The 24,961-nt window shown below is 52.9% G+C and overlaps 1 protein-coding gene across 4 annotated transcripts in view; it reads left to right on the top strand.

The window, feature by feature from the left end:
• RGS3 (regulator of G protein signaling 3) overlaps window positions 1-24,961 on the top strand; it is a 78,865-nt gene that overhangs the window by 15,319 nt on the left and 38,585 nt on the right. For 2 of the 4 annotated variants that reach the window (XM_083807104.1, XM_083807105.1), the window contains 9 exons: window positions 1,354-1,444; window positions 1,783-1,850; window positions 5,990-6,071; window positions 6,939-7,044; window positions 7,319-7,658; window positions 8,104-8,143; window positions 12,323-12,513; window positions 14,051-14,134; window positions 21,775-21,886. In XM_083807104.1, coding sequence (XP_083663230.1) covers window positions 1,354-1,444; window positions 1,783-1,850; window positions 5,990-6,071; window positions 6,939-7,044; window positions 7,319-7,658; window positions 8,104-8,143; window positions 12,323-12,513; window positions 14,051-14,134; window positions 21,775-21,886 — 1,114 coding nt within the window. Of the gene's footprint in view, window positions 1-1,353; window positions 1,445-1,782; window positions 1,851-3,427; window positions 3,617-5,989; window positions 6,072-6,938; window positions 7,045-7,318; window positions 7,659-8,103; window positions 8,144-12,322; window positions 12,514-14,050; window positions 14,135-21,562; window positions 21,683-21,774; window positions 21,887-24,961 lie in introns of those variants that run through there. The other 2 variants (XM_083807106.1, XM_083807108.1) reach the window with 2 other exon arrangements.

The raw sequence follows: 24,961 nt of genomic DNA, 5'->3' as shown, positions 1-24,961 counted from the left end.
ACTGGGAGACTGGTATCGGTGTGACAGCCGGAGGCAGGGATGGGGAGGCTGCTGGAGGAGGGGTCCGAGGCAGGGGACAGTGGGACAGTCGCTCCTTTCTGTGGGGACACAGCAACCAGGGGCTTCACCAGCTGAGGTGGTGCTGGGGAGGGCGAACGTAGAGGTGGCCGCATCTCGAGATGTTCCTGGAGGCAGCGGTGCTGCCAGGTGCCCGTGCTGGTCTGTGTCCCTGCTGCGGCCACTGCTGCTGCCCCAGCCTGGCTGCCGCCTGCTAATACAGCTTTCACACCGCCCGGCTTTGCCTTCCTAACGAAGTCAGCAAGGCTCCTGCTGTACACGGCTCCTGCTGACCCCTCGAAACACTGAAATGTTTCATCCTAGCCACCAGCGGTTAGGGTTTTCATCCCTGGGCAGCCCAGGCCTGGTGCTGGCACATCCGAGAGGACCTAGGGAGGCTGCAAGGGCTTTGTGGAAGTGTTAATTCATCCCCCGAGGTGTGGAAATGTGCTCCCTAGCAAGACGTTAAGAAGGAGCTATTTGTTGCAATTACCTGAGACAAGGATAAGAGGTAGGCTGAACAAATGAGATGCAGGGTGTTTTTTTTTTCTTTTTTCTTTCTCTCCCAGCAGTGCAGATAATTAGAGCAGCTCTGAACTGCAGCTGTCCCTAGGAGCAGCCTCTGCTCTGGTCATGTTTGTCCCCTGCAAGATGTCCCCTCCTTGTCAGACTTTTTTAGACAGATCCCTCTCCTCTGACCTCTGGGAGCGTGGGTCTTGCAACCCCATCTGACTCCGAGGCTTGGGCCGGGCTGTTTTGTCCTCTGTTTTCTGCTGGCTGCCAGGGGGGCAGTGGGAGGCTGCGGTGGCTCCCTGGCAGAGATGTGAGGGGTCCCCAAGGCCAGCGCTGCGCCCCCGCAGCACAAACATGGGGCAGGGGCAGGGGGAGCTCCGCTGCGGGGCACCCAGCTCTGCTGCAGGTTGGTCTGGGCACCCAGCTCTGGTGATGAGGCCGGAGCCGTGGGCTCCCTGCGAGGCTGCCAGCAGCTGCAAACACGATGTGGGTGGTTTACTTGGGACCAGCTGCTTGCTTGCCCCCTGTCTCTCCATAACACCCTAGGATCTCATTACTGTTGTGCTGGTTGGTCCCTCCTGCACGGGCATGGGAGTTTAGCGGTCCACGTCTCCTAAGAGAAGGGCTCCAGGCTGCGCCTCCATGCACGAGCGTGTCCGGGCGGCCTCACGGCTCTGGCCAGGGCAGCTCCAGCAGCAGGACCCTTCTGGAGCTTTGGGCAAGCAGATTGAATTAAACGGGGCTGGAGTACCTGCATCAAGCAGCTTCTCTCCTCCCGCCCAGGAGATCAGCGGCTGGTACTACCTCCTCGGGGAGGACCTGGGCAGGACCAAGCACCTGAAGGTAGCTGTGCGGCGGCTGAAGCAGAGCAGAGGTGCGTGTCCCACGGGGACTTGGGGCTGGGCTCTGGCTCTTGGGGTCCGTGCAGGCTCGTGGGGAGCTTTTTCTCCTGCCTTGGTCTCCTTGACATGCTGCCAGGGCTGGACAGAGCGGGGTGAGGGGGCATCGCCTGTTCCACAAGTGCAGACCCCCTGGGGCTTCCGTTCAGGCCTGCCCTGGCCCAGAGATGTCCCCCTAGCACATAAAGATCTTATTTATGGTGTGTGGATGTGGCATGGGGGGAGAGGGGCTGTCAGGAGCTGTGTGCTGTTGGGTTGATGTGGCTTTATTATTATTATTATTATCATTATTATTATTATTATTTTCCTTAAGAGCCAGTGCCGGGAAGTCAGGGCGCAACGTGCGAAAGCCAGGACACCGCCAACATGAAGCAGCTGATGGTAGGTGCGGCGGGGCTCTGACCCACGAGGTGCGTGGGGATGTGGGGCTGGGAGCCGCCGGGAGCAGAGCCCATGTGTGGGGCTTTCGAATGAGCTGGAGGGTTGGCGTATTATTGAGGATGGTGCTGAGGTGGGAGCTGCGTCATCCTCCCTATTGACACCATGGTTTTTGTAGGCAATTAGTGTTCCCAGTCAAGCACCGATTGGCGGAGGTGGGCAATGGGGCTGGTAACCCCACACTCGCTCCCTGTTGCTATATAAGGACCTCCTTGTTTTCCAATGTATCACCACAGAAACAAAGTACCAGCCGTGTACTGGGAGTGACGGGAACCAGGAGCGATGAGGACAGGGCTGGCTGGCTGCCGGCAGCACAGCCTCGGCCCCTGGCCGGCTCCAGGGCTCCACGGACGGGTGCGTCTGCTCCCCTCCTCCTCCCGGGGCCGTTTGCTCTGGGAAGGGAAAGGCCCACGGTGGAGCCTCAGTGATTTATAGGAGAGGCGAGGATGGGAAATGGGAACGCGAACACATGGCCTGCATCGGAAATGGGGCTCAGCCAGCCCCGTGATTTATCTGTGCTGAATTCCGCTTTGCTGCTTCCCTCAGCTGCGTTTTCAGTTATTTGTTTTAAAGCGTAGGACTGAGCAAGACAAACAAAGCCAGCGCCCCTCTCCTCCCTTCCTCTCCGGCAGTCGCCGCGGACTTGAAAGATGGTGGCTGGGAAGGAAGACTGATCCTCCTTCCAGCTCCAGCCCGGCGGCTGGGACAATGCGCCCCGAGCGGCTCCGGGAGCGCCTCCGGCAGCTCCGCCACGCTGCCGGGTCCCCTGGGAGCACCGGAGCTCCTTGCACACCCATCCCAGCTGCCCTCAGCTCTGCCACCCTGGCTGCTGGGCAGGGGAGTCCAGGGTTTGGGTTTCCTCGAGCCTTTCCTCTCCTTTTCCATCCCCACGTAGGGGTGTAGAAGGTTGTGCTGCAGTGCTGGCAGTCGGGGCTGCGCCGTGCAGACTCGGTGTGTCCTGCTTTGTGCCCTGCTGCTGGCTGGGCTCGGAGTTTCTCTTTGTCTTTAATTTTGAAATTACCCCGTAGGTACAATTCAGCTGACCTCTCTGCTCCCCCTCTGTGACTCTGTGAGCACAAAGCATTGGGACGTGCGTGTCCTTTGGGTCTGTGCTTCCAAAACTAAACTTTTTCTTTTTTTCTTTTTTTAAAAATTAAAAAAAAAAAATCCTCTCTGTTGTCCTCTGTGAGTGTAAGGAGTGCAAGCTGTCTTTTTAATGAAGTGAAGCTCGCACAGCCGGTGCCTGTGAAACGCCGCTTAAACATCCTCAGAGTGTTTGTGAGAACATTGCAATAACAAAGTGCTCCGTGCGGCTGAAGAATGCCGCGGGAACAAAAGCCACATCAACAGAGCGGGGACTAGGGAATACTAAATAGTTGACAGGAATTTTAATATAAAACTCTCTCTCTTCCTTGTCACTTAGGGTTTTCAGGAAGCCCTCTGGCTTATCGTAAAGCGGCATACAGCGCAGACAGGGGCTGGGGAGGTGAAAGGTGGCTTCCTGCCATTCTTCTCTGGAGCTGGGTTCCCATGGGCGGTCATGCCAGTTTGACTGTGGTTTGTTCCACACTGGTGCGACACGAGGAGATCGGGATCACGGCTGCTGCGGGGGACTGGATTTTCATGGGCTAGCGGCGAGTTTAGGGTTCCCAGCCATGAACCGCTTCAATGGACTCTGCAAGGTGTGCTCGGAGCGGAGATACAGACAGGTCTGTGCGGCCCCGCGCCCGCGCGGAGATCCGTGTGCCACGGCGTGCGCGCACTGCTGCAGCTCTCGCTTGAGTTCACGGCTGTCTGGGGGCTTTCTCCCCCTTAGGGGCTGTGTGTGTGCTGCTGCTACTTGTTGATTTGCTCTCGTTTGTAAATGGTAATATTAGGAACAGAAGGAAAACGTCTTTGGCCGGGCAGCTCTGGCTTATCTCTGCGCATTGCTGCAGTGTGCAGTGGGGGTAGATGCAGGGAGCGTTCACCGTGTAACTTAAGGGTCTGACTTAGCACGCTGACTATGAAGGTGCTAACCTGAGAGGTGTTGCCTTAATTTAATGCTTATAGAGGCACACACGCAGCCAAGTCTCTGCCAGGCTGCTGCTCTCTCTTTTAAAAGGTGCTTTAGCATGAATGCGTACGGGAACGAAGCGTTGCGTGAAGCTGGCTGCAGCCAGTGGCGACCTGCTGTGTGAGAGGCAGGTCTCTGCGCCCTGCAGAAGCTGCTGTGAGTTCTCTCGGACCCACTCAGTGCGCGACGCTGGTGCTGGTTTTGCTTGCGCAGGTCCCAGTCTCTTGCACTTTCAAACAGTTTTTCCACTGCAGTCTGGGCTGGGGCTCCCAGCTCGTGGTCGGCTTTTCTCTGTGCTCCCGTGTTAATTTTCCGTGTCATGGCTTAGCTCAGTGGGGATTGCACGAAAAATTAGCTTAATTAAAAATGACCACTTCTTATTGGGGCTATAGTGACTGCCTCACGCAGGAATGCTGCTCTGTTTGTATTAGTGACAACAGTGATTTGTGTCTTGGACCTCCTCATTTCGCTGTTCTGGCAATTTCTTCTGCACCTTTTGATGAAGTTTTGGGCATAGCGAGTCTGTGCCAGCCGTGGTCCTGGAGTCTGCACCATCCTGTTGCCCACCCTGCAGCTTGTGTCAGGCGCTCATATTTCTTAGCTCTGTGCAGCGGCAACAGTGTATGTTCAGCTCGCTGTTATTGGGCATGGTGGTGGGAGCTGAGGAAAGCGAAGATCAGCGGTGAGAAGCTGCTGTGTAGGGAACACAGGGAAGGCGTCTCCGTTGGTGGTGGGCAAGAGCCAGCCAGCTCGCGGAGGGGTGGGAGAGCTCTCGGCACGCGGAAAGCTTTGGGCTGGGAAGTGGATGTGGAGGGGAGATGCTGGGCTGGCTCCCACGGTGCTGGTGGTGATGCTTCTGCAGAACTCGGATCCCCCAAGCTTTGCATTTAAGGTGTGAGGTTGGTTTGGAGGCACAGAGCCAAAAGCAGTCGCTTTGCTATTTGAGAATCCACCAAACTCCAGAGAGAAAAAAATATTCAGCGTAGTGGGACTGGACCTATTTTATGATCTTGTCAGAGAAAGACAGTTTCTCTTTTGAAGCCTCCTCCCCACCCCCTTTTTTTTGTGTGTGTGTGTGTACGTGCTGAGCAATTAGGCAGGGGAAAGGTGCAAAGAAATGAAAGCTTGCTGGATTTGCCCTCCCGCGGTAAAAGAGTGTGGAAGCAGTTCTCCTTGGCTGCTTCACTGGATTCCTTCTCTTCTCTCTGACCGCTTGTTCTCTAAATAACACGGGGCAGAGATGTTGGATTTTTTCTTTTCTCTGTCCGTAAAACAAGAATCTTGACAAATGTATTGGGGATAATCAGGTATTTACAGGAACCATCGTGTTGAGCTGCTGCTGGAAGCCAACATGAAAAAATAAATATAATTTTATTAATAAGCTCATTGTTTCTAGAATCAGGAGGAGAAATGAACCTAAGTCAACACAGCATCCATCCTATTCAAACTCAGCAAGAGAAAACATACCCCAGCTAATGGGGTAGTACACGAGAGCCCGCTCCAGCACAGATGCCTTGCAGACAGGAGTGCACTGATCCTCACGGCTTCCTCTGGAGGAGTGCTGCTGTTTGTGTATTGCCCAGCTGGAAATGAAATGTTTAAGTGACTTGCTTGGAGAAGCTGTGTTAGAAATCAGTGTCAGAGTCAGACTGCCAGGTTTTCCTTTCCAGTGGCTTGTCTGACCTTTCCTTACGCTTGCAAAAGCCATGAACGGAGACTTGCATGTGCTCAGTAAACACTTGCTTTGCGTCGCTCATCTCCATTGGTCTTTGGACTTGATTTCACATTGCTTTTTAGTGCTCTTTCCATCCCCTCGGCTGCAGCGGGGGAGAGACCCATTGTCCGTGTGGGGTCACAGAGTGACAGCGTTCCTCACGGCAGTTCCTTTGGGCTCTGCAGCTGCTTCTGGAAATGCCGTGTGTCTGCGTTTCTGAAAGCAGCGTGTGGCTGGAGTGAGGGATGCTCGCTGATCACATACAGTGGGTGCTTTCCTATTTAAAAGGGTGACTCTGGTATCTCTTTTCAGATTACGATCCCTCGAGGAAGCGATGGGTTTGGCTTCACAATCTGCTGTGACTCCCCAGTCCGTGTGCAGGCAGTGGACTCTGGTAAGTGGCTCATTTTCATCCCTCTTAATTTGAATGACTTTGCTCCTTTTTGCTTCCCAGAGCAGGCTGTGGCTCAGAAGCTCCCATGCTTTGCAGGACTCTGGCTACCTTGAAGAAATTTCACTTACTGAATTCTCTGTTGCCTCTAATGAGGACAGAGGCCACTGGGTTACTATTTTGGCAGTGAGTTGCTGTAATGTGTAGACATTTTGTTCCCTCTCCAACCTGAGAACTGTCTGGGTGGTTGGGAGACATGTGGGAAGCGTCTGTCGGGGGGAGCCAGATCAGCACAGAAGGAGCAGGACTGCAGGAGCCCTTGGTTGCCTGAATGGATCCTCCTGGTGTGAATCTCCAGGACTCAGCGTCCCCCTGGTGCTCCCCACTGCACACCAGGAAATCCCCCTGGCTTCCCGTGTCGGACTATTGGCAACACCCTGTCCATGAGGAACAGTGTCTCTGGCCACAAACTAGAAACAGAGACCCATCTGTTCATGTCCTGGAGTTTCAACATAAAAACAATGCATTCATATTCTTTTCCTAATTCCTAATGTTAACATATAATGCGTATTTAACATAGCAAACTGCCGAGGAGAGCATTGTGCCCAAGCGCTGTGAAATTCATGAACTTCAACAGATTTCTATCAGTTCCTCGGTGATATATTTAACACTCAAAAAATACAATGCATAAAACTGAAAAACAACCTTAGCTCTGTTAGGGGAAGCAGATTAGTTTTGTTGCAGTGCGTGGTGCAAGCTGTGAAGCTGTGCTACGTGGGTGTCCCCTCACCCCAGGGCACCCCCTGCCCCAGCACGCTCAGCTCCGTGTCTGGCAGGTGACTGACACCCACACATCCCTTCCCTCCGCAGGTGGCCCAGCCGAAAAGGCCGGTCTGCAGCAGCTCGACACGGTGCTGCAGTTGAACGAGCAGCCCGTGGAGCACTGGAAATGTGTGGAGCTGGCACATGAAATCCGGTGAGCATCAGTGCGGGACTACGGGGGAGAGAGCTCGAGGGAGCCCGGGGCAGGGGAGCAGGAGCTTTGGGTGGCTGTGGGAAGGGGAAGGCTTTGAGGGATGCAGGAGTCTGGGAAAGGACTCCTTGAAGGGGAAGAAGAAAGGATGCAGGGGCTGGGGAGGGAAGGGCAGAGGCATTGCAGGGAGGAAGGGCTCGTGGCTGTCCGGCTGTGCCTCGGGGTGCCTCACTCCCCGCTGCTCCGTCTCTGACTCGCCTCGTGCCGTCTCTTTCAGGAACTGCCCCACTGAGATCATTCTGCTGGTCTGGAGGCTCGTCCCGCAGGTCAAATCAGGGCACGATGGCATGATCCGCAGATCCTCCTGCAAGTCTGCCTACGACCTGCAGTCACCGCCCAACAAGCGGGAGAAAAACAGCACCATGCCCCCACGGGCCGAGCAGCGCCGGAGCTGCCACGTACTGTACGACGGGAGCGACGGGCTGGTGCTCAACGGCTGGGAGAGGTACACGGAGATTGGCAAGCCGAGCCCGAACACCATGCCGCCCCTGTCCCGGGTGCCCTCTGCTGCTGACCAGAACTACATCATCTTAGCACCCTTGAACCCCGGGAGCCAGGTAGGGCGGCCTTCCAGCCCTGCGCTCGAGTTACTGCACGCGGCTGTTGGCTGTGCTTGCTGGGTTCTCGCTTGGCCCACACTTATGGGGCGTCTCCTCTACATGTCTGCTGGAGCACTTGCCATGTTTCTAAGCCAGAGCTACCTTGGGGAACCTTCCGCTCTGCTCCTAAAGCATTTACCACTAGGACTGTAGAGCCGAGGCCAGTGACCTGCTGCCTCCTCTCAGGGCTCCCTCAGAGGACAGGGGTATGGGAGTGCTTCCACTGTGCAGGCCACAGCATAGAACATTGCTCTCATTTTCTGGTGGGCATAAAAGATTTTCACCTCTCTGGAGTGCTTTGGCTTTGCTGGGTTGGGCATGCTGAAATTTGCTGTTTGTTGTTGTGAAGTCTGCCTTGAGCCCACTTCAGGTGACGGTCTCCTTTCCGGGTTGTGTCTTACAGCTGCTGAGGCCTGTCTACCAAGAGAACAATGCTACTGTGGGTAAGTTGCTGATGTGCTGGAAACTGCTCAGAGCACCCAGCAGAGCTAGATCCAGTCTTTCCAGTGCTAGCTCTTGCTCTTAGCCCCACATTGGAGTCCCTCGCATTTTGAGGACAGTGGCAGGAGCCTGAGGCTCTTGGCTGCGGCATCTTCCCATTCTTTGGGTCAAACATAAAAGCAAGAACCCTTCCACCAAGCCCAGAGGAGAGCACAGCTGCTGATGTGACTGAGTGAGCCTCATGGTGAGAAGGGCTCTGTGGGTGCTCACAGCGCGGCTGAAGAAGGGAGGCTGGTGGCAGGGGCTTTCCGCTGGGGGATGATGAAAGCACGAAGTGTGAAAGTGCTAAATATTGTGCAGTTCCCCAGGCGTCTGTGGGTCTATCCGTGACGTGTTTCCCTTCTCAGGCACGATACTGTACCTGGGGGTGCTAATAGTGTCGCCCTGCTTTGCAGTTCATTTTATCTCTAGGGGAGTGAGGATGGCCATGAGCTGGATTTGTGCAGACAGCAGTGCAAGCTGAAGGGCCATGTTTGGGGAATATTCATTTCCTGGGCTGCTGCAAGGTTGCTGGCAGTCTCTGGACCAGCTCTCCTTGAAAACCTTTGAAGCATAAACTCACTTTTTGCAATGGATCTGCTGGAGAACCATGCATGGCTGGGCTTGCAGGGAGAGTAGGGTGGGGTGTGTGTCAGGGCTGGGGGGACTGCATGAATCCTGGGCTGCGAAAGAGGGAGCGGGGGCCAACAGGAGGTCTTCCTGAGCAGGACAGCAACAGGTGGCTGTCACTTGGCGTGGGAGACCAGGGTCACAAGCAACCCAAGAGTAGTGAGTTCTGGGGATACTCCCCAGTGTGTTCACTGGGTGCTGTTGACTTTATTAACGAAATTGCAGTTTTCAGCATGCTCAGCTCCTTGCAAAAACACCTTTTGCCTGCTGCTTGATTCAGGAACTTTGGGAGGCAGCACATGCGCTCTGCTCTGTTCGGATGCCCGAGGGTTATCTGTGTGTCCGTAGCAGAGCCGACCTCCTAAGTATGATCTTGCAGGAGTTTTTGACTCAGCTGTCCCTCCCTGGTGCGGGCACTGCTGTCAGTGCAATTTCCAGCTAGAAAAGCTTGTGCTGCCTATAAAGGTTGGGCAGTGCCCCAGGATGGTGAGGTGTGGGGCTGGCAAAGCTGTGATGGGGACGCTGGGGAGCAGGAGCGAGCCCTGGTGTTTGAATGCCCCCATCCTTGGGGCTCTGCAGCTGGAAGAATTTCCCACGGCGGAGCTGCAGGGGCTGTTCTGCACCGGGGATAACTGCAGCTCTTCCCTGCCGTTTGGGGAGCCTGTGCGAAGACGAGCTGAGCCGCGGGGACTTGTTTTCACAGCAGAGTGGAATTTGAAAGACTCAGGCTTCTTCCCATAGTAATTTTTAATGATTATTTTCGGTTTATTTAACTCTAAGTCTTCAGAGAGAACGCAGTAGTTATCCTGAGCGATGATTAAGCGTGGCAGTGCGGAGGTGGCCACCAGTCACACTGAGACAGGAGCTGATGCTTCGGGCAGGCTGGATGTGTTTCTGTGCCAGCGTGCAGAAAACGGGACCTGTGCAGGTGATGAATGCCTCAAATGAAATGAGGTGATTTAGGGATAAGTGGAAAAGCAAACCATGAGTGGCCCAGACAGTTTATATCTGTCCTGTGTTGGGCTGTCTCTTGTGCTTTGATTTTTATCTGGCAGTGCAACCATGAGAAAAGGAAGGAGAAAATGTCAGAATTATTGTACTCAGAGGTGGAAACAACCCCTGGGTCACGAGAACTGCCCCCCTGCAAAGGCAGGCTGTTAAAGCAAACAGTAAACAGCGGGTTTAGATTGCCAGCAGAGCGTGGTCTGGCTCTGCTGGCATTTATCCGAAAGTAAACACACTACTTCCTAATACTTAGTGGAATATATGTTGGGTAGGTTCATATGTTTGCTTTGGACCAGACCCTATCTACTCTGAGCCACGTTCAGAAGCGTTTTGGCCCATTTCTGCTCAGGAAGGCTATGGGTGTTTGTTGTGGTGCAGAGGCAGAAGCCACCACGCTGAAAGCTGCTGTGATGGGAGGAAGGGCACGGGGCTGCTCGGGGGTCTCTTCTGCGGCACCCCTCTAGTGTGGGCTGCAGGAGGATTTGCTCCTCATGGTCCTGAGACATTGCCGTGGGTGAGGGTCCTGGGCTAATGCTCCAGCTTCTTGCCTGGTCTACCTGCTGGACCTGAGCTGCTCTGGCTCATCAGCTGTTGGAGGGAGGAGATGCTGTAAGTTTTCAGAGGGGCTTCTTCAGAAGAAAGCTTGAATTTTTGGTTAGAGACACACTCATTTCCCATGGGAGCTGTTGCCTGTGAGTTTTAGGACAGAGCAGGGTTGACCAGAGGGTGCTAAGGCTCTGGGACCTGATGGATCTTGTGCTCTCAGGAGGAAGTGTTGCAGAGCTGCTCCCTGCTGGCAGCCGTGCTGTCCTTGTGCACCAGAGAGCAGAGCAGCACAGAGGGCTGCTGGGCACCTCCCATCTGGTTCTGGTCCTGTCTGTTGGTCTCCCCTTGTCTCCATCTAATGGGTCTGGGGAAGAGGAGATATGTAAAGGCATCCTCAGCACTGCTGCCCACTGAACTGTTTTGGTGCTCATAGGTGCTTGTGAGTAGAGGCACCAGCTCCCAACAGCCTGTGATGCTCTCACCTCAACGCAGAGGTAGTTTCTGCCCAGGGACAGCATCCTCAGGGCACTCCGTGTCCTGTGCCTGCACTCATGAGGCAAAATGCTGCTGGGAGCTGGCTGGATGTATTCAAAGGCCGGGAGGAAACGGTTTAGAAATCCTATACAGCCACCATTACCCAGCAATAGGGGGAGGAAGGGCTCACTCAAGCAGCAGGTAGTATGGAACAAGAATAATCCATAGTGCTTTTAATCAGAGAGTTAGCAATTATTTTAGAGATTCTGGGACTGGTGTGGCATATCACCTAATGTCTCCTGGCCTTGAGCGATGCAGGCTGCAGGCGTGGAGTGGCCGTGGGAGCTGGAGTTGGCTTGCTGGGAGAAGTCGTAGCTGTGCTCGCCCAGCTGAGGCTGGGTTACACCACTTCTGTGTAATCCCTCTATTGAGTGAGGGTGATGGCTTTTTGTGGTAAAGTGGGACAGAGCGAAAAGCCAGTCAGGCTGCTCGGACTTCTTCCAGCACCAAAATGTGATGCTGAAAGACAGTGGATGATGTTGTGCCAGCCTCATGCAAATTGGGGTCATCCTTTTCAAAGTCACCCCCATATCTGAGTAACCATCACATCCCAGAATGATTTGGAAAGACATGGCTTGATCCCTTGTGCATGAATGCGTTCATCGCTTCTGTCCCTTTCTCTAATCTGAATGTCTTCTAAAAGCTGTGATTAAAAGCATCAACCCCACCCCATGATGTGAAATTCCCGTACTTTTCTAACTGCCATACCCTGAATTCAGCACAGGCAGGACTTCTGTGCATAAAAATGTCCCAGGGCTTACATTTCCAGTGTTCTTTCCCCACCCAGAGTTAATCATAGATGATTTTCCCCCACTGGAAAGGGAATGGCTGTAGTTCGGTGGTGCAGGCAGCTATTTCCTGATGGGGGGAAAGGGGAACCTCCTCGGTGCTTGTGTGATTCAGGTCGTGTTTGGGGTTGTTCTTTTTCTTTATTTTTTATGTTGTGCTCTTGCTACTGCATAGGGAGGTATATATAATTGCACCACATGTCTTTCTCTGAAGCACTGTATTCATAAACTGTGCAGAAGACAACATACACCCAAACGCAGGAAGATGTGCTGGCCTGCAGCTGGGGTGGCTGTGACTTTGGGTTCGTGTTTGTGTGCACACGGACGTGTTGGTGCTGAGAGGTAACCCAGTGGAGTCCTGGTCCAGCAAGAACGTAGCTCTTGATTGTGCATAAACGTGACGGGGCATCTCATTTTGCATTAGGAAAAATGAAGTCAGTGCTGTTATTTCATGAAACCCCAAGAGACTTTGACAGCAGAGTGATGAATGTCCCTGCAGCTCCAGGCTCCAGCTATTCCCATTAGATTTTGTGCCATCCTCCAGCCTGTGAGAGCAGGAGCCGCGCCAGCGACGTGCGGTAACTCTGCGAGAGCTCTCTTCTGATTTTCTGTGCGCTTCTGCTTCCTCTCTTGGTCCAGGAAATGGATGCAAAGGGAAGTCACACATGGGCTCTGGGAGAAAATCCAGGCTGATGAAGACTGTGCAGACAATGAAGAGCTATGGGAACTACCAGAACTGTACCATAGTGAGGCCACACATCCCACACTCCAGCTACGGCACATACGTGACGCTGGCTCCCAAAGTGCTGGTATTCCCCGTCTTCGTGCAGGTGAGTGTGGCTGGAAGTACATTGGAAGTACGTACCAATATACCAATGCGTGGATCCCCTGTCAGCCTCAGCTCTCTTCCCCAGAGCTGGCTGTGCTCAGCACGGTGCCAGGTACTTTCTCTGAGGGAGCTGTGTCCTGCCCGAGCTGGACTTTCCCTTTTCAGCTTTCAAGTCAGGCCCTTGGGTGCTTGCTTGAAACAGGAGAAGGTATACCAGTGTTCAGGCTTCAGCAACCAGCTTGGCGCAACTGAAGATCAATGTGGGTTCTTCGTGCTGTTATTAGTGTGTGGACAAAGGTTTTGTAGTCCAGTTGGTGGCCAGCACTAAAATAATTGACAAGGATCCAGAGCAGTAGTGTCTTGGCAGAGGATGTTCTCGCTCCCCAGTTCCACAAATGACTTTCATGAAATCACACCCTAAATGTGGTGGTGGTAGGTGTAACTACTTCCGTGCCTTCCATTTTTGCCCTTCATATGGCCAAAACCCCAGAAGGTCTGTATATTTGGGGACATTGCTGATGGATGCAGCATCTCTGAGGCTGTGGGAAGCCATCGATCCTCCTGTTAGCAGCGATACTATCGTGTCAGCTCAGGCCATCTGCTTTGGGCTCAAACCCATGATCTCTGTTGTCTGTGACTCTGGCCTGAGATGAGGAACTCCTCAGGGGCAGACGGGCTGGTGTTGGGGGCTGGCCTCGTGCTCACCTCTGTCCTCCCCAGCAGCACCTGGGTGGCTGCTGACCTTACCACCAGCCACGGCTGCGCGCTCCGTTTGGTGTTGGGTAGGAACACAGTTAGCACTCCTGGCTATGTACTCATCTGGCCAAAATTTGTCTTAGGTTGAGTCTGGGCCGTTTCTGCCACTTCAGGAAGTGGTTTTTATGCTTTGCACGGTCTCGTCCTACACAGCCCCCGTGCAGGGTTCCCTTGCCCCCGCCTGCTGGCCGTGCGGCTCCGGAGGATCCTCCGAGGGCTGCGCTGGGCTGCCCGGGCTGGGCAGCAGCCGGGACAGCTCAACCTCTCCTGCTCTGCTCCGGTGTGAAACCGAGACGAGCTGGAGGCGCTGACCTGCGAGCTGGATGTGGCATGGGAAGGCCAGTCTTCTTAAAGGCGCTTAAACTTACGTGAAAGGCATCCATAAAATCGTGTAGCAAACGTCTGAGGGAGGTGGGAACCTAACGTGCTGCTGCTGTGGTTGTGCTTCCTGCTGAAGAGCACCCATAACCCAGCCTGCGTGGTGCAGAGCTGTTAAAGTACAAAGCAGCGAGCAGCTGATTATTGTCTTTTTATAGATGAGCCTGACGTAGGTGTTAGGTGTAAGGTTTTCTTTTCTGTCGTGGCACTGGACTGCAGGCTTTCTGTCCTTTTGAGGGCAGCGTGGGGCGGCTCTCCCTGAATGAGTTACAGCTTGAAGTGAAGACAAAGTGGGTTTGGTGGGTGGAAAGTTTTTCTGGCAAACCACACTTCCAGTGGAAGGTTTGACTGTTTCTTTCTTTTTCTTTTTTCTTTTTTTTTTTTCATTTTCCTTTCAAATGTAGCCCTTAGATCTTTGCAACCCAGCCCGGACTCTGCTTCTGTCAGAGGAGCTGCTTCTTCATGAGAGCAGAAGCAGGACTATACAGGTAAGACACTTTCCATGCTGTCTGAGCTTTCTGAACTCGCTTTTCTGCACACATGTAGTAGATTGAGAAGGGAAATGGTCTACTGTGCGGTACTTCTATTACCATGATATTTGGAAAAACTTGTAGTCAGTTTACCATGGGATAAACTAAATGTTGATATGTCCTTTTTGGTAGAAATCAGCTCTTTCTTGTCTTCCTTCACACTCATGAAGGAGAAACTGTGCAGGGCAAATTGATGCCAGTCTCAGACTCAGGAAGAGGGAGTTCAAGAATATTTTGTGCCAGTTTAGAGATCTAGCCATAGAACACACCACAGGGCTTCTTAGAAATTTAGTTCATGAAGCAGGTCTCGTGTCCTTTCCAAAATCCTCTCCTTTGTGTTATTTCAGCTTCTTTTCTGCAACATTATTAGAAAGCTATTAAAAATCTGGGGAAACAACTAAGTTTTGGTTGCAGGCTGAACCCATGTATTCGACAGCTCTCAGCATCCAAACTGGCAGAGTTTGGAAATGTTGAGTACATTTTCTGTTGGCTTTGCTCGCTTCTAGCTGTAAAGTCTGCAAACTGTGCAACGTGGGACAGAGAAGGTGTCTCAGTGAACAGTGCAGCCGGGACAACCCACTCGTGCACTGCTCACAAGTGCTGAAGGAAACTACAGTTTCTTTTGGGGCCTTTTCAGTGAATCTCACTACTGTACAGAATATTTTGAATTTAGTTGGACTGAACAATGTGTCATCTTCACAGAACCACAGAGGAACTTTTACTTGAGTAATCTTAGTTTCTGTGTAACACCTTTTGGGTGGCAGAATCCCAGAAATGGTTTGCTTGAACAGTACAAAACCGTTCAAGATTGCATTGAGTGACTTCTCTCACTGTCCCTCTGGTTTTCAACATGTAATTCATCTCTTATTTTGACTTGATTCTTTTTTTATTTTTTTTTTTCCTGCCAAGCTCTGTGAAAAATTGTATCACCCATTAGGGAACTTGTCACTCATTTGTAAATAAAACTCTTCCCCTGTCTGTCCTGCTGTTCTTTGCTGTTCAGGGCCTTCTGGGCACCTGCCTGAATGAAAAGTCAGATAAACGCATGGCTATGCAGCACAGCTGTGCTGCGATGGCTTGGAAATGTGGTGGCTAGCTTGAAGTCGGGATGCTTTTCCTGGATGGTTTGGAGTTACTTGCCTTCTGGTCAGACTCAGAGGTCTGAAAAAGCAGCCAAATGTAAAATAATTATGAGTAACTCACATCATTTTTTAGCTGGGGTGAAGCATATGTGCATGAGGATGTCCATATTTAGATGATGGAGAGTCTCAGGACAAGCATGTTTGAAGGAGGTGTGCTGCTCGGTCACCAAATGGCCACCTTAGCCATTTTGGAGACCTATTTGCGGACGGGATTAGGAGGAGGTTGTCTCAGGGAAATGACTCTGTTTGCTTATGATACCCTAAGGATGAGCGTGAGGCTGGAAGAGGATTTCCCAATTGGAGCTGCTGCCAGGAAAGGGCAGGATGCTGTACACTGGCCAGGAACGTGAGACCGCCTTTGAGAATGATGGTGCCTTGAGGCTATAGTGTCTGTGAACGCCTGGCAGAGGGGCAAGGCAAGAAGCTGTGACTAAGCGCAGAATAAAAAAATAGAAGCACTGAATGGGAACAAGCATGTGGCAGCATCTGCTTTGGAAGGCAGGAGTCTTTCCCTCAGCATGAACTGGGGTGTGGTGATGAGCCTGGTACTGTCAGGAGCCAGCAGCTGTAGGTAGGACCCCGGGACATCAGCCACATCCCTGGGAATGTCTGCAGTGCGTCACTTACAGCGTCACAGCAGGGCTTTGCAGAGCTTCAAGGAATTGGTGTGTACTTTTCTGGAAGGCCAGAGACCTCCCTTCTCTGGTGGAGCAAGGCAAGGGTGTCTGCTTTAGTCCTGACAGGCTGTGAGAGAAACTTCTGAGGCCAGCAGGACCTAAAGTAGCCTGGCCACAATGGAGATTCCCTGGTTCAGAAGGGCTCCGACTTCTCTCTTCACTTGAGCTCACTCCCGTTCCAGGCTTCTCTGCTGCCTCAGCAGAGGCTGTCTTGTTTCTGACGGGTCCTTTCTACCTTGTGCCTTGTATCTTCCCATTTTTCCATTGCTTCTCCCATGCAGCCTCTCTCAAACTGGACCACTGCTCCTGTGGTTTGCAGGACTGCGTGTTATTCTGCTTTGCTTGAGTGGCTTGAGAGAAGAGAGCCCAGGTGAAGGGGCTGGAAATGGAGATTGCGTCTCATTTTTATTCTTTACACCAGAATCTTTTCCCCTTGGCAGTTTCCATGCCTGGCAATGCATCCTTGTCACTGAGCAAGCTCTCTCCCATCTCCTAAAGGAGTCAACCTATCTCTCTGGAGGCTTGCCAGAATCTGTCCTTTCCCTGACCTTACCTCTGCGGCAATCCTTGTTCAGGCCTTAATCACATCCTGTCTAGACTTTGTTGCAATTCCCGCTTTTACAGTCTTCTGAAATCCCTCCAGCCTGCGGAGTGCCAGAGGAACCTGCGTGATGCAGGCGACTGCGCTCAAGGTGTTGAATGTGGGTTTTGTCCTTCTTGGTGCCTTTCTAACATACCTGGAGGCAATTTCCGAATGCCCTGTGGTACTTTCACAACACAGACCACACTCAGCCCCTTCTCAGCTCTCTGCCATCCTGGCAGGGTCTGCAGGTCAGGATGGTCCTCCCCTGAACCCCGAAAACCCCAGCTCTGCCAGGAGTCTGGTGAACGGAGACCAGCACACCCAGGCTTTAGGCCCTTCTCTGCAAGGGAAGGGCCTTTTGTTGTTTTTCCTAGGTGTTGAATGCAAATTCTTGGCCCTCCTGGCCGTTGATGGAGTTGCCAGTTCCTTGTTTCAGTGGGTGGCTGGGTTTGGCCAACACAATGGATTGACTAAAACCCTACTCCCTGGCACAGATGTTTCAAGATCCTATTTTCAGTCTTTTTTTAGACAGCTTCATTTGGCTGACAATATCAGAAGCTTGTGTTCACCTCCTCCCTCCACCACATTAGTCCTACACACTCCATTCCTTCTTCTCCACTGCCTCTTTATGTCCTCATCTTCATCATTTCTGATTTGGGTGACACCATTTCCCCATCTGCTCGGCCACTGCTTATACTTGTGCTTGAGCATAGGTGCACAACCCTTTGAAGCCTTCAGTGCTTGCTCTCCCCAAATGCTCACAGTAGAAAAGGGTTTGATTCCAGTAAGCCAAGGTGAGGCTCAAGATTGACAGGTGAAATCATCACCATGGATCTGCTTTGGGCAAGTGTGGTGTTGTGTCTTCATCAAAGTCTAGCTGAGCGTATAAACTCCTTGCTGAGTATATAGCCCCCTTGCCAATAATCTTGACAGAAAAAATGTGTGAGGTTGTAAAAGGGTAAATGCATTGTGGGCTGAAAGGCTTGGGATGTCTTGGTAGGAGAACATCTATTTAGTACGGGCCCATTCGGAAGTCAAAATCCAGGATTAGAGGGCTAGGGCTGTAGCATGACAAACAGTGACTCAAAGGCTTTAGCATATACTGAACCTGATAAAGTTTCCCTGACCTGGGAAGTTCCTGCCCATCTCCAAAGCACCGTGCCCAGTGTGTGTGCACCTACCCTGCCCACAAACTTAGACTGCTTCTGTACTTAGACTGGGGCTCAGCTGACTGATGCCGATGTACTAAGCTGTGGAAACTTGATTATTTTTGTTTGTGTGCTCCCATTCCTGTGGTCTCTGTGAAAACCAGGTGAATTACTGGCTGTGCAGAGCTGTAGCCCAGAAAGCTGTGACTTTGAAGCATGTGATCGGGGAGCAGCAAATAGAAGTGAGTGGGTGTTAGCAGCCTATATGCAGGGAGCAGCGTTATTTGTGGTCTGGTGAGTCCACCAGTCATGTCTGCTTCCTAGAGTATATGAGATTTGCATGGGCCCCCCAGACAGCCCCGAGGATAACTCTAGATTTGGAAAATTTGAGGAAGATTAAGAAAGCTTCATTCATTTAGGCCATCCCAGTGACTGGGGACACGTGAGCCTTGCAGATACAACCCTCCTGCTGTTCTAACTGGACTTTGAGGTTGCACCCATTTCTTTTGGAGAAGAATCCAGTACTAGTAAAGGGATATAAAATATGTGTGGATCAGTCCTAGGGAAAGATGTGTGATCGAGGTACCTGGGCTTGCTCTAGCCAACTGCAGACAGCAATCTCTGGCCAGAGATGCAGGCGATCACCACTGTGTGATCAGCATCTGAGAGCTCTGTCATGGAAGATCTCTTCTTCGCTTTGCCTCTGCTTCACTTCGCTTCCTCAGCTCCCTCTGCTTTGCTGGGCATGGCTGTGAAACTCCTGCTGGAGAGGGGGAGCTGTGTCAGCAGGCAGGGTTGGCACTGACCCATCCTGCCGGGGCCGTGCTGATGCACCGCTGCAGTGACCGGCTGCAGACTCCTCCCTGCCCTACCCCAAACAGCAGCGGCCGTGCGTAGGTATGCAGAAGAGGACAGGCTTAGGAGGAAAGCTCTTAAGCCTAACTGGGAGGGTGCTTTGGCTGCAAGGCTTAATTCCTGAGCACCTTTTTATGTTTTTTTACCATGTTTTGCTTGACGAGGCACGGCCATTGCTTCCCCCTTCCTGCGGCAGGGCTCTGCGGCGGTGCGGCACTGGTCCCCTGTTCCCCTCCTGGGGAAGCACATAACCCAGCACTTCCCACCTCTCCTCCTGGCTTTCATTTTCTCATGTTTTCTTTTATGAAATTCTTTAAACGTACCTCTTCCTTCTGTAACAATGTTTTGCTAGTTAAGTTCTGTAGTTAGTCAAATCTATCCGCAGAAGGGTCTTTGCTGCTTGCTGTGGAGCAAGCACACACTGATGCACGGTTTCTGAGACATCAGTGTCAGCCTCTCCAAACGTTTTTTCCTGAGAAATCTACTCACTCCCACTGAAATGTTGGTGTGATGACTGCCATGTGGCCATGCTCCACTCTAGTAATAACACAGGTGTGCCTGTCTCCGCCTTCAGAGGAGTCCTTTCATCATCCCATTCGTTTTCTTTCTCATTTTAGAGTGTGAAGTTAGTTCTGGAAAACAGACAAAGATACTCGAACTCTCTGAGGAGCAGCTCTGGTGGATTCTGTGCCATGCCTGGATGAGTGCAGGCGCTGTGTTTATTTTGTTTGCTCTTTGGGTTTTTTGAGCCCCGTGGTGCATCGTGGCAGGTACCAGACCTGTCTGCAAGGGGCTGTTAGGGGCACGCTGCACCTCGGTGGCGGCGTGGGGGCAGCCCTGGGTGCATCCCTGGCCGGCTGGCTCCAGCCCTCACCTCTTCTCCCACCTCCCGGCTGCTGCCCAAGGGTCGCCAGGGCTCCAGGCTCCGTGCTCAGCCCTGCAGTGGGGTCTCGCTCCCACCTCCACCAGCGGGGCCAGCCGGAGCCCTGCCTTGCAGCACTGGGGTGCTGTTGGTGGGCTTTGTGCCATGCGTGCCTGCGAGGGGCACCCTCGCATTGTGTCCCCCCCCAACTTCTGTAAACCTCCCTGCTGTGCGGAGCCGCTTTGATATCAAATGTCTTCCTGGAAGCAGCATCTAATAGAGATGCTCTTACTTAACCAGCACCAACTGTGCTTTTATCTCCTCTGCATCCTGAATTCAATCAGTCCCATCTTCCCGTAAAAGCACAATGGTACCCGCGAACACTTTGCATGTGTTTGTGTTGCCATGATTCCCCATTTAAATCCGTTTGGTTTCAAAGTAGTATTTTTTCCCTGCTAGTTCTTCTGTCCCTTTTTCTTTCCCTTTAAAATTCCTTGTGTGTTAGGTGTGCGTTTTCTTTCCTCCATTTCTACTCTTATCGCCTGCTGGTCGTGCTTTTACTTCCTTGGCTTTGCTGAGCTGCTCTTCTCAGAATGCCTGAACATCTCATTGAGACCGAGGGTCCTGGGGTGGCCCTGAGGCATGCCCCAGAAAGGGTACTGCGTGGAGCAAGAGAGGCATGGAAGAAAGTTTATAGTGTGGTTTGTACTTTGTTGTTCCTTGTATTAGTAATAATAATGTCAGAAGTAATGAAGAGGGGAAATGTGGGCACTAGGCCAACGCTGTGTTGAGAGCAAGGGGAAGGGATTTTCCAAATAATACAGAGAGAAACAGACACTCCCTGGTTTAATTGTCCATTAAAGCTATGCTGGTAGCTTTCTGCTTATTAAGAATCCCACAAAAACGAATTTGCACAGCAAGGAGAAATCATGTGGGAAGGGCCTGATTTTGGTTGCAAAGTCAGATGCGCTGTCCTGACATGCGACTCAGCGCTGTGTGATAAATTGTTGCCCAGCTTGTCCCCCTCCTGACATGTGCCCGTCAGCCGCCGGGCACGGAGACAAACTGTACCGGGAATGCGTCCCCATAAACAGTGACTCAGACCCTGTCCTGGGCAAAGTCACCTTTCAGAGGGTGACTTGGTGGTGGCAGTGGTGCCAGCCCCTGGGATGCTGGGTTGTTTTCTGCTTTTGCAAATGAGTTGCTAAAAGGCCACAAAACCCTCCTTGCTGCTGCTCGGTGTTGCAAAGTGCTCTCCTTTTGTGCTGGGAGGCATTTGGGAGCATCCTGAGGAGTGGCTAAAAGCAGCCGTGTGCTCATGTGCTGTGTCCTGAGACCAGAGCAGAGCATGGTTTGGCGTTATGCAGAGGGTCCAGCATCAGTGTGCCCCCTGGCATGTTGCAGCCCCTTCCTGGCGTCTTCTAAGCTTTGCTGCATGCCCCCACCTTCTGCCGAAGAGCTGGACAGGCTCAAACCTCAGCTCCTGGCACAGCGATTGCACCAGGCCACTCACCCCAACCAGGCTTCTGGGTCAAGGATCTCCAGTACGGCGGAGGAGCTGATTCTTCCATTTTAAAAAACACAATAATCTGTACTGATTGAACGAGCAACCTCAGGCAAGAGCCAGAAACAGAACAAAATCTGCCTTTTGAGTTGTGAGCACATACTACTGCTCTGGAGTAGCTCCCAGCTTCTAGGACACTTGAGTGGCTGTTCAAGCACAGAGCTGGTCAGACGTGCAGTTCAGTGTTTGCTTTCTACCTGTCAGTGGTGTTTAAAAGGTATAAAGTTTGCTCCCTGCAACTGCTCTTGTGGATTCTGCTTTTGTTAAAAAAAAAAAGTGGTTTTTTTTTTTTCCCCCTCAAAGGGAACAAAAGAGGGCATGCAGAGTGAAAACAGGGAGAGGCTCCTCCGCGAGTGTGTTCAGGGAGACCACATTTGCTTTTAGGCTGCAAATTCTGCAGTGTGCTGGGATTAGTTGGTAACTCATTCTCTCCTCCTGCTCCCCTGATTTATAACTTATGTAAATGGGAAGTGACACGAGAGAGCAGAGAGGGTGTGTTTGCGCGGCGCTGCACTGTCGGGCAGGTTTATCCCTTCTGTCACGGGACTCCACAAGCCTCGGTACGTGGCTGCCAAGCTGGGGGAGCCTTGTCTGAGGCTTGCTTGCAGCACCCCGAGGGGTGTAGCAGCAACCAGACCCTTAAGGCAGGGGTGTCCGGGCTGCCTCTCATGGCTGGTGCGTCTCCTCGGGGTGGAGGACCTTTCCAAGACACTGAGTGCCAAGAGATGAGTTCCTGATACCTTCTTTACTGCTCTTGTGCCATCCAGGTGACTCTCTTCGTGTACTCGGACCTGCTGCTCTTCACCAAGGAGGACGAGCCCGGGCGCTGCAACGTGCTGAGGAACCCTCTCTACCTGCAGAGTGTGAAGCTTCAGGAGGGTGAGTGTCTGCGGCAGCAGCTGGAGGTGTTCGGGTCATTTTCTGGGCTGCTAGCTGCAAAGCCACCTGGCCAGCAACAGGATAGCACCCCCCTGTCCCATTACTTCCAGTACGCAGCAGTTTTGGCCAGCTCATGCTGCCAGATCGTCCTTTGTTGGGGTGCAGGTACAGCAGCACCCTTCCCAGCCCTGCATTAACCCAGTCCCAGGGAGCTCCATCCCCTGGCATGCCCTGGGGACACTTGGGTGGCACAGCTTCGGAGCCCTGCCTGAGCAATTCGGGACTGGCGCTCCCTGGGGTCTTGCTCTGCTGGGCTGCTTCCCTCACCGCTGTTACCCTGCCTACGGCGGGGGCTTGCTGAGAAAGGAAACGAAGTTTTGAGGTTTTCACCAGCGGTGCCTCGAGAGAGCTCAGAAGTTGTCTCTAGGAGAGGCTGGCTGAGCCCTACTGACCTTTGCTTCGCTACTTCTCCCTTCGGCCGCCCACGGTTTCCCTCTGCTAGCATCGCTCCCCCCGCACACCCCGTCAGGGAGGAAAGAGCAAACCCTGGCTTTGGTGGGAGGCTGTGGGCTGTGCCCTTGCTCACTTCACCTTGGTTGGGCTTTCACATGCAGTTGAGGGTTCACGGAGGGCTTTTAGGGCAGGGGCATGTCTTGAAATGAGTTATTTTGAGATGAAATTTTGAGGCTGTGTGGCTATGATGGCCGTAGCTACTCGGGGTCAAAAGAGGAATGAGCAAATTGCTCTACCACATCCTATTTCCTACAGTGGAGCCACTTCTTGGCCACAGGCCCAGTCCCACCTTGTTCCTTCTTTGGTGTGGTCTCTGTTTGGCCACGGGCTCCTCTTGTGCATGGCCGCCCGCCTCTGGCCGTGCAGGGCTCTGGCAGCCCCAGGCAGTGGGTTTTGCTGGATGGGGCTTGTGTAAAACTGGGGTTAGGTGTGAGGAACAGCTTTCATGTGATGAGGGTGGTCAAATGCCCAGAGAGGCTGTGGGACCTCCATCCTTGGAGGTGTTCGGGACTCGAATGGACACAGCACTGAGCACCCTGACCTGGGTGCTTTGGGCAGGGGTGCGGAACGGAGATGGCCGGAGGCTGCTTCCAGCCCAGACTTACTCTGTAGTTGTGTGAGCAGACATCTCTGCGTTTTTCTGTGGCTCTGAACAAGAGGGATTAATCCAGAGCGTGGCTGCTCCTCCAAAAGAAATAATTTTCAGGATGACTTTTGTCACTTCCCATGATTTTCTCCAGCCGCACAGGGAGCTCTGGTGTTGAGCTGCGGCTCTCCACCTGCCCCGCGATGCGTGAGCCTTGGTGCTGGGGATCTGCAATGGCACTGCGGGCTGCCCATCTCTTATTTCCCATTTCCAACAACTTTTCTGTGCCCAGATTCATTCACTGACCTGTTTAGTGGGGGCAGAAACAGTGAGGAGGAAGAGGGACACGGAGGGCACCAGCTGGTTAGAAAAGCCATTGAGCTTCTCTGGGATTTGTTGAGTTTGTTCTCAGCAGCGTTTGTTTCTAAGAAAAGGACAAAAGAAATTGTTCCTTACTGAAGCACTTGTCGGTCAGCGTCTGCTTCGTTGCACGTGCGGTTCCTGGCTGCTCTCAAAGGCTGCTGAACAGCCCTGCTCTTGTTCTCCTCCTTGAAGAAATCACCTTCGTGCTGCTCGTCCCGGCAGCGCAGCGGCGGCTCCATGCAACAAGGTCTGTTTGCAGCTCGGCACAGGAATGTGCCTCCTAACCTCAGGCACAGCAGTTGGATTTCGTGAGCAGTTTTCTGCCACTTATTTCCTTGTTACCATAATAACTTGGCTAGATCACATCTGGAGCAGCTTAGGGAGCCTCTCCGAAGGGGATGTTTGTGTCCGCCGTGCTGGACCGCCCCCCGTACGCCCGGAATCCAGCGCAGTCAGTTTTCAGGCAGCTCGCCCTCCTGGTTTGGGTAGGGCTGCTTCAAAGGTGGGTGGAACAAGCGAAAAGATGCCTGTCCCTTTTGCCAGAGATTTTCTGTTGGTCTCCTAAATAACTGAATGGCACATTAATAGGAACAGGCGTATTGCTGAGTATAACAATTGAGACATCTCCGGTACACTGAAGACCATTGTGATGTTTCCTGTTTCTGCCGCTCGCTGCACTGTGCGAAAGCAAATCAGTATAATCTGCTTTACAATGCTCTGTCTTCCTGCTTTAGAAGCTGAACATGGCTGATGAGCACCACGCCGGCCAATGTTTCCAGTGCGACAGGGCTGGCTTCCTCACTAGATACTGTGGGAATTTCCATGCTACCACTGCTGCCTTGCTGGGATCCTGCCCCCCCCGGGGGTGTGTGCTTGGCTTGGGGACAGAAGAGTGATCCCATTTAGCAACCCGAGTGAGGACCCCCACCCGTGAGCCCCATCCCTAGGCCGGATCCCGTTGCTGTCCCCAACATCCCAATGCACTCTGTCTTGCAGCCAACAGCTTCATGATATCCAGAGGCCCAGACTCTGATTTTTGAGGTTTTTGGCATGCCTTATGGGCTCACACCCAACTACACCTCCCTGAGGACACATGCCACAGAGGGTGACACGCTTGTCCGCTCTCAAGTGCTTGGTCTGGATGTGCACAGCAGCCTTTCTCTCTCGCCACACACCCAGGGCCCCCCAGCACCCTGTGAGCTCCTCTTAGGGTACTGGATGCAGCCCTGCCCTCGCTGGGCAGATACGATGGCTGGGGAGCAGGGTGCCCTTGTTGTGGCCATTGTCACTGTCCCCTGTGCCACGCAGAGGCTGTGGAAAGGAGCAGGACCATTTTTTTTTCCATTTTCTCCCATCTTCTTGACCCAATACCTGGTGTGCACCACCCGAATCCCATGAGCGGCGCGTGTTCTCCTTGGGTTGCACAGGGGAGGTGGGCAGAGGCAGGGTGGCGCTGGAGGCTGCTGCTGTGCCGGGAGCTGCGTAAATGCCTGCCCCACATTAGCACGGGCACACGGGGCTTAGCCAGGGACGGGGACGTGTCCCCGCAAACCTCGCATGCTCCTCTTGCCTGTGCTGAGCCTGTGCAGCAGCCCAGCCCCGGGGCAGGGATG

The sequence above is a fragment of the Anser anser genome (assembly GCF_964211835.1).
Source record: "Anser anser genome assembly, chromosome: 21".
NCBI classification, from domain to species: domain Eukaryota; kingdom Metazoa; phylum Chordata; class Aves; order Anseriformes; family Anatidae; genus Anser; species Anser anser.
The sequence above is the reverse complement of the archived record's forward strand: the minus strand, read 5'-3'. Positions and strand labels throughout refer to the sequence as shown.